Raw genomic sequence first — 11672 nt, 5'->3', positions numbered from 1 at the left:
CTGAGAGAGATGAGCCCTAACCCCCTCCGGAGGCAGGATGGGATGTGAGGAGCAATGGGATGATGCTCCTTATGGCTGTCCATGCCACGTCCCATTGAGATGCTGGCACACCAGCAGGGACTGGGATGCAGCTCAGCCCCTCTTGATGTCACCCAGGTTGATGGGCACGGGGACTGCAGGGCGAGGCCCTGGGGTGGGTGGGCAGTGAGGTTGAGGCTCCTTCAGTGTCTTGGTGATGCTGGGAAGCGGCTGCTTCTCCCACTCACCCTGCAAGAGAATTACATGCTGTGAGACCAGGGGTTTCGGGTACATGGGGACTCTACGTTTCTCCATGCTTATAAAAATGAAATGATCTTTAACATTGGGAGTGTTTTTAACCCAGAGCAGGATGTTTTCCCATGAGGCATTACTAATTATTTGTGTTGCAGGCGCACCCACGCATCCTAGGAACAGAGCAGATGTCTGTGGTGCACCATATTGCACAGAAGAAGCACAGCGAGGGAACCACCACCACAAAATGCATTACCCACTGAGTCAATAGAGACAGCTCAAAGCCACGGGTCCTTCTACCCCACCGTGTTCAGAAAGGCTCCTTATGGAGGCTGCAGGGAGGTCGGAGCTGAGGTGACATTTGCAATGTGCCAGTGCAGTTGTTTACACTGCTGAGCCTGCAGGGCAGGATCCAATTCCTGTGTGGTGTGTTGGGTTGAGTAGGGGCTGTGGGTGTGGGGGCTCAGCATGGGCTGGCTTTGGCTCCCTGCTCAGACAGGACCATCATGGCCAGGCTGAGCTGCAGTGAGCATGAGGAGGGAGGTCTGGAGACAAGGATGTAAAGGTGAGTCATCAGCAAGAGGAGCAATGTTGAATTTATATTCTAGGATGAAATCCTTGTAGTGTGTCAAGCAAATCAGGTCAGAATTTAGAGCTTGAACCACATCAGGATATTCTGGGAAAGGTGGAGGGGGGCAGAGAGCCCCTGCCCAGATGACTGGAGAAGGACAGCATCGCTGCAGAGTGCCAGATGGAAAAACAGCAGCTTTCTGTGACCTCGAGGCTTAGGGGAGCAGTGAGAGCTTTGGGGCTTTGTGTGCTCTGAACCACCACGGGAGCAATGAGGGCTGCTCAGCTCCCTGTCCCAGCATCACCCTGCTGCCCCCATCCCTACCCTGAAGGATGGTAACAGGAACTGGTGGGGAAAAGGCACCACTGGTGGTTTTAAATCTCCATTAATTTATGTCATCTCTGATGATGATGTTGTCACAAGCATCATTGCTGGGCATGGTTTTTCTGTACAGCTCTCTGTCCTCCTTGTTTTGTTGTGGATCTACGTTTGGAGATTGCACAGATGCGGCACACAATGAGCTCGCTCTGCTGTGACCTGATGTAACTGACCCAAATGCTGTAAATCCCTTCACGTTTCTCCTTGGTTCTTCATATCACCATGCTTCAACACTCCAGGTTGCTCAAAGAGGGATGTAAATCACTTTATGCAAATGCACATTCTCTAATTGCATCTGGACGTGCACACTGTAGTGGAAATGCTCCTGAAGCAGCGATTGAGCACCTGGTGGGAAAGCAGGGCCAGCCCAGGGGAGCTCAGGTGTATGCAATGCACTGAGTGACCAGAAGGGCTGGAGCCAGGATCCACCCCTGCCCAGACCTCATTTAAGTGTTGGCTGTGGAAGTGAAGGCTTCTTGTTGGAGATCCCTGTATACTTGAGGCCTTTTGAAGGTAAGCAGCTTCTTGCCTTTATTTCTGTGCTTATGGCTGTTGCATTTGAGCAAATCCTCACATGCTGCAGCCTGGGACCTTGCTGCTCTGCTGTTATTGCTGCACTTTCCATCATGTTATACATGTATTCTTTTAATGCTGGGGCTCTACAACATTTCCCTGCCCTACATTTCCAGGATCCAGAGCCCTAACCCATCCTATGGGCTCAGCCCAGAGGTGTTAGTGAGCTGCTTTCCCCCCCAGGTTTGGATTCCTGCCATTTGCACATCAGCCTTTTGCTCTGAAGGCTCTACGTACCGGGAAGCGCACGGCTGAGGATTTGTTGCAGTGCACTGAGATGGGAGCGAAGCTGTAGAGGGATTTCAGCACGTCTCTGTTGAACACGTTCCAAGGGATGGAGGAGAACTGCTGTGGGACAGAGACCTGTGGGCACATGCAGACCTCCTCATCGTTAAACCTGTGCAGGAGAGACGCCATGCTGAAATGCTGTAGAGATATCCTGGTGCAGCACCCCTTCCTGCCCTCGAGCTCAACCTGGAAAGGCTCCAAACTGCATATGGAAGACTTGGGGCTACTGGCCTGCCTGTGCATAGGATAATCCCTACAAGGTCAGGTTTTCCTGCAGGCTACAGGGCTGCTCAGTGCCTGCTTTACAGACCCCTTATGCAGGGCCGTGCAGCACAGCCCCATACCCAGAGGGATCCCCATTCTCATGCCGCCAGCCTTAAAGCCTGGGCTTGGTGCCTGCTCTGTGGTAGGACTCCCTCCAGCACAACCAGCACTGAAAACCCACATTCACAATTCTTTTTCCCAATATTGCTAGGAAAGATCCCTTTTCCTGCTCCAGTCACCCTGTACCTGTTGACAAGGTTGAAGTAACGGTGCAGATAGCCTGGATCCACAGCGCTTTTGCAGAGCTCCAGTTGCGTCTGGGGGTAGTAGTGCACGTAGTTCACGCACATCTCCTCCATGATGCCAAACCCACCCTGTGGCACAGACACCAGCACGCTTGCACCCACACCAAGAAACAACCTCTGTCCCTGCAGCAACCATGTCAGGATCCAGCCTGGCAATGCTGGAGCCACAGGGGATGCAGAAAGGGGCTGCAAGGCACTGAGCCCACACCTGCATGCAAACACACACACACACACACTGTGCTCTGTGCAAGACCAGGCATTCAGGCCTGATCGTGTGCTTTACATTAAAATGCAGATTCCCTGTAATCCCTCTGCTATATTTAGCTTTGTGCCTGTTGATGGTACCTCTGACAGGCTCTTTTTATTTTAGTTTTGCTTGGGGAAAAAAAAAAAAAGATATAACATGCTCTGTCAAAAAAAAAACCAAACCATAATACCACTTCTCTTTAATTACAGTTAATCCCCGGTGGAACAGTTTGTGATGGGAATTAAAGTGACACATGCTACTTCTCAATTAACACCTTGGCATCCCAGCTGCAGGCAGCAGCATAGCCTTGTTGGCTCATTTCTTTTCCAACCCCCTCCCCACCTTGTTTCTGATTCAGCCCAGTTTGCACTGATTTCAACCCGTGTTGCCACACTCACCACGGTCACTTTGCTCCTGTCCTCTGTGTTGTAGGTACAGCTGGTGATGAGCTCGTCCCCCTGTGAGGATCCAATAGACGTGAGGGAGTGAGGAAATACAAAGTTCCCCCTTCCCAGACAACAAATATTGGCACAAGTGACTCCATAATGCAGCAGACCTCTGTGCTCTGATGTGGTTCAGCCCCAGGACCTCCCAAGCACTTGGCTATAGTTGCATCTCCCTGGGGGATTCCCTACAGCCCTACCCCAAGAAACGTTTCCTCCTTTCCTCACTAACTCAAGATTTCTTCCCTTATCAGTGCACTTGGGCCACGGTTTGCACACCCAGACTTGCACCCAACTTGGCTGCCCATCCTCCTGCAGGAGCCCAAGCACAGCCCCAGTGGGGCAGGAGCAGGGCTGAGGCTCTAAGCAGGACAATGTGGGTAATGGAGCAGCAGAGAAGAGATGGAATCACTTACCGGAAGGACTGCAACCAACTCTTTCAGCATGCGGATCTCCTGGAGTGGGAGGAGGAGAGGTGAGTCAGAGAAGCACCCATGGGTGGCACTGACCCAGTGTGGGGAGCAGGGCTGTACCTGGAAGTGGGGGCTGTAGTGCCTATCGGCATTCACCACCTGCTGCTCTCTGCCATCCCGTGACAGCACGGTCACCACTTTTCTCCCTGCCAGGTGAGTGTGGAGCTGGGAGGCGAAGATGCGGATCCCATCTGTAGGCAGTGCCTGGGGAAGGATATACCCAAAAATACCCACTAAAACCTTCCTGAGAGCAGGGTGAGCAGTTTGAAAATGTACTTGAGTGAGCTCTTGAGGAGCTCCAGAATGCATAGGCCGTGTCAGGAGACTAGGAACCTTTAAGGTCCCTTCCAACACAAGCCATTCTATGACTCTGATCTCTCCATTCCCATAGAGCAAAGCACCCAGCATGGCACAGCAGTATGACCTCCTAGGGGGTTACAGTACTGTGGGGAGATGGAGCAGATGGTTCCAAAGGAGAGATACCTTCCTGGGGAATTCAATGCATCCCAACCAGCCGCTCACTGTTGGTCACATGAAGGGGGCTTCCTCCCAGCAGAACCCCATCAGAAAGGGCTCAGGGAGTCGGGGTGCCAGGCACTCACCTTCTGGGTGCATTTGTCAGTGCAGTACCCAGTGAGGATGAAGGAGGTCTCCCCTGGGGGCACAGCCATCACCGGTGTGTAGACCAAGCCCAGCTCCATGATGCCAGCATCGTGGGGACGCAGGCTGGCTGTGTAGTACAGGCGGATCCCTGAGGAATCCCGGCGTCCTGGCAGGAGAGAGGACAGGGCATCAAACACAGCATGGGCTCAGGACTGAGAAAGGGTGCTCAGCTTGGTATAAGTGAAGGGAGACTTAATGATCTTTGAGGCCTTCTCCAACTTTAACGATTCTACGACTCTCAAAAACACAGCTCTTGTTTAAGTCATTTGTCCAAAGAGTGAAAGCCGTGTTCCTACTAGGAACATGGGAAAATGCAAATTCCCCCTGGAGATGTGGGGCTGGGTGTGAGCCTCCAGTCTCTGGGTTGGAGCCCATCATGGCATGAGGATAACAAGGGAGACCCTACTGGTTAACACAGCAAAGCTGATAAGTTATGAAAGACGTGAGCTCCATATTTATAGATGTGTTTCTTCTCAAGTTGTTGAATGTGCTATGGTTGATCTACAGTACATATGCTCTGGTCTCCTAAAAATACACTTGGGTAGTCAAGAAGTTACATGATTTTATGTAAATGAAGAAATTGGGTTGTTTGCAATCCTTTTATTTTTTTTAATGTGTCTCCTGACAATGTTATTGAAGCAGGAATACCACTAAAACAACAACTAAATTCCCCTATCCCTAGCCAGGTTGGTGCTGTCTCTCTGATGACTTTGGTATCGCTGCTGGCTCTGAGCTCAGATCCATCACCACCACCCTGCACTGAAGTTGGGGGGCACCCCATAGCAGTCCCCCTAAGTAAAGGTTTGGAGCATCTTCCTTGCCTGCGTGCTTGAGGATGGATCCAGGCTCTGATGCCTGTTCCCTGATAATCCCTGGCACTAACCCAGTTCTCTCGTGTCTTGCTGGCAAGGCACTGGGTGTCACCATGCCCCTACTCACCTTTGAATATCAGAGGGTTGTGGTAGTGAATCTCAAGGCGCAAATATCTGGAGGAGCCTGGACCACCAAAGGCAAGCCCTGCTTCTTTGGGGTAGTAGAAAGCCTGGAAACAGAGGGGTGGCATTAAGGGAGCAAATGGGGTGTTTTTTATGAAAACTAAGCTGAAATGACCAAGGAGAGGAAGGTATGGGTGTAATCCTGAGCCCTGCTGTGGGCTGGGGGATGTGACTTGTGTCCTTGGTTGTTCTTGGTGTTGATCTGTTCTTGCCTCTAAAGGCCTTTTGCGATGACATAATCACTGAGGAGGGGGGGAATCACACTGATTTGTGAAGCTGAGGAGGTGAGCTGAGGTGAGGAGGAAATGCAAAGGGATCCTGGAGGAGAATGGGGTGCTCAGCTGAACCCAAATCCCAATTGGAGTTGGGGCAGCCCGTGCGGGGATGTTCATTCCCATGAGAATGGGCCTGAAACAGTTGAGAGATGGCAGGAAAGGTGCCCAGGAGTGATGATGGATCCCATCTTGCACCCACCTGCGCTCCCATGGCCCATGCTGCAAGCACATGCCTGCAGTAGTTGAGCCTCTCTGGCTTCATCTTGGAGTCGCACAGACCATTGTAATGGGGGATGCTGTCAAACTCAGCTGAGCACTGGAAGATTTCCATGTGGTGGACCAGGGCTTCATTACCCGCTGTTATCACTGGCTCATACTGCAAAGGGGCATCCAAGAAGGAGGGAAAGACATTAGGACCATATCTGAGAACCCATCCCTGGTTGTGCTGTTCATGCATGCTCCACACAGAGCCCACTATGGGCATGTACTATCACGTTTTACTATGCCAGGAGATGCTCATGCCCTGGGCATGAGGGACCAAGGACCAAGAGCTCTTGGCTGGCTGTGGACTGGTCCATCAGAGCCCCTGGAGAAACATCAGATATGCTCCCTGAAGAGGGATGCACTGGATGAGTAGCAGAGCTTGCTCTGCTTTGTGCTGACCAAGACCTTTGCTGGTTTTTCTAGATGGAGAGGGCTTCAGTTTTCCACAAAGAGGGTCCTGGCCCCTCTGCCTGCAGCTCCTGGGCTCCATTCCTGGCCAGCAGCTGCTCAGGGCACAAAGAGGTGGATTTGGGGTAGAAAGGCTGCTGAGTTGCTCTGGCCAAAATCACCAGCTGCAGAACTGATCCGCAGCAGCGGGAAGGTATCAGGAGTTACGTACTTTTTACTTACACACAGATGATTCATTTCACACCATCTGTTGGAGAGAAAATCCTCCTTCTAAGCTTTCCATTGCAGAGCCATCTTTCCCCTATAAATCCCGGTGCTCTCGCTGCAGCTCTCGTCAGGCTTCCCCTTTCCTTGCTGGGTGCCCATCCCCCCTGCCACCCCACACAGCATGCACATGCCCAACTGTTGTGAGGGATGCCTATGGGTCCAAAATCCTTCCTGTGGAAAGGCAGGGAAAGCAGTGGGCTTTGCAGAACGGTTTAAAGGGATGTGAACACAACTGATCTGGCCCTTACCATGACAATGTGGTGTTTGGGGAAGCTCTCAGGTAGCTCTGCGATGTAACACCAGTAGGTCGTCTCCTGGCTGGGAATAACAATACTGGGGGTCGTTATCTCCATGGTCTTCACATCGCTGGGCAGCTCAGGGATGGTGATATTGGGTTTCAGCAGCTGCACTCTCTGCAGCCCCCTATACAAGGTAGAGATGTTGACGGCCCGGAGGGAATGAATGGGGTTCTCCAGGATCCCATAGATAAGGTGCACGGTGCCATCCTGAAGCAAGAGCAAAGTTAGGTGGTTTTGCATGCTGAGTGGTAACTGTGGACATTTGGTATCGATGCTGGTGGCATGAGTCCTGGGGTGAGCTAGGGGCACCAGAACACCTCCCCCAGGGCCTCTCTTTCTCTCATATTCCTTTAGGGTTGCCCAAAGAAGCTGTGGTTGCCCCATTCTTGGAGACATTCATGGCCAGATTAGCTGGGGTCCTGGCAGCCTGATCTAGTGGGTGACAATCCTGTCCACAGCAGCGGGGTTGGAACTGGATGATATTTAAGATCTCTTCCAATCCAAGCTGTTCTGTGATCTATGAGTGAACAGTGAGGGGATCTGCTGAAAGTATTGCAGGCTGAGGAGGTTCTGCTGGACCCAGGGAACTCTGTTTGCTGCACCTTTGCTCAGCTCCTACTGCAGCCTCCTGCTTGTCTCCCGCTGAGCAACATCTCAGTGTAACGCTTGGCTGCAGACTGCAAACCCAAGTGATGCAGGAAGGGATTTATATAGACCTAACACATGCTCAACAGGAGCGGGTGATGCAAACAAGCTAAAATCTACACGTTCTAGAGGTTTAGAAGTGGTTGTAAACAGACTGTGCCAAACGTTGCTCATGACATCTGTAGCATGCTTCCTTTCTGCTCTAAGCAGCACAAACACCTGATGCTGCCCCCAAAACGTAACAGTGGTGAGGTCAGGAGTTGAAACTACTTGGTGCTATGGGTGTTGAGGATGGGGCCGAGGGTGCTGCAATGGGGAGAGGGTAATGCTGTACCTCTATAAGGTAGTCCTTGGGGTCACAGGTACTGAAGGCTCTTCTGAAGACAAGGTAGAATCCCTCAGGGGCCTTCTGAGCCCCAAGCAGCTGGTAGTCCTGCTGGGAGTCCATGTGCAGCTGCCCCTCGGCATCGCTCCAGGCATCCTGTGTGGGGAGATCACCCGGTAAGCAGGGAGGCAGCAGGTCTTATGTGGCCCCAGGGCTCAGGGTGAGGACCTCCAGTGGTGAGCAGGTCATAAGGCCCCTCTTTGGGTCACCCCTTTTTGGATCACCTCCTTTGAATCACCCTTCTCTGGGTCACCCTCCTTTGGGACAATCCTCTTTGGCTCACTCCTCTTTAACCTGGTTGGTGGTGGTGACAAAGCCACACCGAGAAGCGAAGCAGTATGGCACTCCTATGCTGAAAGACTGAAGGTTGGGAGTACAAATCCATCTGTAATTTGGATTTGAGCAGCCTTATTATCTCGATCTTTTGCGTCTCCTGTTGATGGCTTTTGTTTGCCAAGAAAAGGCCTCCAAGAAGTACCTCGCTGCAGCACTGCGAGTGGCACTGCTTCTCTTATCTTGGGGGAAGGAACAGAAGAAAGAGAATAAAGCATCTTGGCACCATTTCAGCCAGAAGTATAGAGTGGTATTTTGAGAACATATTGTCCTTAGAGGGGGAGAGTAAAATCAGTTCCACGAAGCTAGCTTGACATTTGTTTTCATAGGAGCGTGTTGCGCAAATTAATCTTGTAGTACATGGGGGGGCTGAGCAAATTTGGATCTTTTAACAGCTGACATCTAGCAGAAAGGCTGCTGGGAGGGAGAACACCGGGGCTGGAGAGGTTATAGAAACCTCCTGGCAGGGTGCTGTGCAGCACCAGATGAAAGCCCGAATGCTGCGTGGCGCTCATTCAGCGAGATTAGGAATTATTCTTTATGGGTTTTTAACACAGTGCTGTGAAATACTGTAGCACTCAGGTCATCCCACATCCTGAATGGGTTGGTAATTAGCAGGAAAACAGCGCAGATAATCAGCCCTCCCTTTTATCCTTTCATTGCTCTGCAGATCACATCGCGGCTGATTGCAGAAGAATACGTTTTATGGCTAATTTCAAGCAAGCAGAGAGGTAAAACTTAACTTACTGGAAAGCCTCACATGGGGAAAAATATGAATTGCATTCTGCAGCAAAGCACAATTGCAATGTGCCTGACTGGGAGAGATCTGGGTTAGTTACTGTTGCAGGAAGACCAGCCACCCAAGAGCCTACAATGGGCAGTGTAGGAAAGGGCAGCGAACTGCAGCAGAGCAAAATTAGAAATGAGTCGTCTCCTTCCCGTTCTGCTCCCATCAGGGTTTACAAGCTGCCCAAACACTTCTGCATGTTTAATATCTGCTAACGCCGTGCTGCAGGCAGTCAGCCGTCACGTTGTGTTCTCCTGCGTCCTGTTGATCTTTGCTGTAGCTGCAGACGTGAGCTGCAGCCGGCTTATTGGCGCTGGCAGGAGCAACCTTTCTGCTCGATAACTTTTGCACTTTCTCAAAGTCAGTAATGGGAGCTGTAGGTTAATTTTTAATGTTGCTGGCAGCAGAGCTCAATGAACTGAGCTGTGGGTGCCTCCTGCATATGTGTGTGTGGTAAAGCTGCTCAGTGAAACCACCTGTTGGAGCTCCTGTGGATGCAGAAGACACCCAGGGCTTGGCTCTGTTAGCCATGCTGATGTGCTGCTGTATTTATCCCTTCCTCTTTGCATTTAAGATCCTATACCAAACCCACAGCATCGACGTCTGGATCAGAAACCCCGCAGCCCTTTTGTACCACTTGGACCTGGTGCTATGCCCTGCACCCACTCCTTCAAACCCACAGGGGTCAAATTCACCCATCAGGCAGTGATCCCAAACACAGCCACAAAAGAAACAAAACTCACCCCAAAATATGAACTGTTCCCATCAGTCCAGAGCACGGCCAGGTCTGCGTTCTCAAACTCGCCTCGGTCCGACATCCCAAAGAGGAGCCCAAACTTGAACTCCCTGATGAGGATCTGGAAATACACAGCTTGCTCGGGGTAGCTGACGTTCCACGAGAGCTCCAGCAGCCCCTGAGGATCGAGGGGCACCTTGTAGGGGAAATAGGTGCTGCGGGGCACCGAGCCCTTCAGAGCCACCACCAGGATGACCAGGAACACAGCCACCATGGTGAAGTACATGGATGCCAGCTCCCGCAGCCTGAAGCTGGGGCAGGGGCACGGCATGCTGCCATGGGTCTGCATGCTGGGCAGGACAGCACCCACCCTCCTGGCTTTTGCCATTTATGTGCTGGCCCTCCTGGGTGAGCTGGGTAAGTGCTATCCTTTAATTGCATTTGGTTGTGGGGAAATTGGATTGTGGTATTGAACCCCCTCATATACTCCCCCCCCCTCCCCACCTCCTGGCCAAACACTTGTCATTCTCTGCCTCCCTCTAATTGGCTCTAATTGCACATGGACATTATCAATAGCAATTGAACTCGACTGGGCTGATCTTATTCGCTCCTAAATCATCCTTAGTGGCTAAGAAGTGCTGCTCACTTGCAGGCTGCTCCCTGCAGGAACAGACTCTGCTTCCACACCAGCTTAGCCCTACCTGCTACTTTGGAGCCCCTGTGTTTGTTGCTTCTTTGCTTAAAGACGCTTCTAGTGTCCCATTTCTCGCCTCTCCTTAGGTTATTAATTTTTCTACATTAACCACCTCAAGCTCTCAGATCCACCTACACACTGCCTTAACTGGACTCAGAGCTTGTGGCCCTATTCTATTGATGCTGGCTCCTACCACCAGCGATGCTCTCAGTGCTGCACAGGGTCTCCTCCATCCCCTCACAGCTCAGGTTTTGCTCATGCTCCTTACAGCAAAGTCACCAGGGCAGCTCTGCACTTCCCAGCTCTGAGGGGAAACAAATCAGCTCAGTCCCCGGATGTTTTAATGGATCATCAATGTTTGCCCATCCTTGGTGATGTTTTACACAGCTGTGACACAGCAGAAGGGGAGCAGCCAAGGGGTTGCATCCCCCCAGTGGCACAGCTCAACCCAGCTCAGCTCAGCTGCACACTGCAGTTGGAAGCAGCATTCCCACCATGCTCAAGACTCCTGGGCTCAGTCCTGGACGTGCTGTGCTCTGGGTTCCTCAGCAGAAAGCATCAGATGGATGCTCCTCTTGTGCCAGCCCTGGCTCCTTGGGTGGATGTCTGGTTGCGAGAACAGATTGGTGCCTTGCCCCATTTCTAACCTCCAAGCACAGCCTCATTGGCTTCATCTCCTCTCTTGGCTTTGTTTCCTAATTCTAAGGGGAAAGAAGCTGAGCTGTCAGCACAGAAGGAAGAAAAATGATCCTCATCAGGGGGTGAGATGGGGTCCTTAGCTAACAAGTTCTATTAGAGATGAAACTCCACGCTGCTGGCACGTGCAAGTGGAGTGCCTGAGCCTTCCTGTACAGAAGGAATTTGCAGTGGAACAGCATTAAGCAGGTAGGTCAGCTTGAGAACAGCTGAACTTTGGAGATAAGCAGTGAGAATTTACTTAAAGAGAAGAAAAAATATGTATGTATCTCTCCCTTCTTTAGTTTCTCACAGGTTGCTGCCCGTAAATCCAGGCAAGGAGCAAGGTTCCAGCTTTCTGTGTCTTGCTCTGGGGGATATTTTAAGACTTAACCTAGAGGTAGCAATGCCAGTTTGCTGACTCCAGCATCTGG

General features: G+C 51.5%; 1 protein-coding gene and 1 long non-coding RNA gene across 3 annotated transcripts; one reads left to right on the top strand and one right to left on the bottom strand.

The window, feature by feature from the left end:
- On the bottom strand, window positions 1-10310 carry DBH (dopamine beta-hydroxylase). Its single transcript, XM_072352850.1, is given in 13 exon segments — window positions 1-267; window positions 2030-2189; window positions 2591-2718; window positions 3295-3354; window positions 3756-3794; window positions 3873-4016; window positions 4415-4581; window positions 5415-5517; window positions 5945-6121; window positions 6933-7190; window positions 7963-8109; window positions 9877-10239; window positions 10242-10310. Coding segments are annotated over 13 exon segments (1950 nt in total). The 3' UTR covers window positions 1-132.
- LOC140260456 (uncharacterized) lies at window positions 1686-9094 on the top strand. 2 transcript variants are annotated; one of them, XR_011905546.1, is made up of 4 exons: window positions 1686-1732; window positions 1976-2340; window positions 3594-3814; window positions 9017-9094. It is a non-coding gene; the product is annotated as an uncharacterized lncRNA (long non-coding RNA). The 2 variants fall into 2 exon arrangements; XR_011905547.1 differs by lacking the exons at window positions 3594-3814; window positions 9017-9094 and adding an exon at window positions 3329-3575.
- Window positions 10311-11672: the final 1362 nt, after the last annotated feature.

This window comes from Excalfactoria chinensis, chromosome 18, assembly GCF_039878825.1.
Source record: "Excalfactoria chinensis isolate bCotChi1 chromosome 18, bCotChi1.hap2, whole genome shotgun sequence".
Taxonomy (NCBI): Eukaryota; Metazoa; Chordata; class Aves; order Galliformes; family Phasianidae; genus Excalfactoria; species Excalfactoria chinensis.
This window is presented reverse-complemented; position numbering and strand designations above follow the sequence as displayed.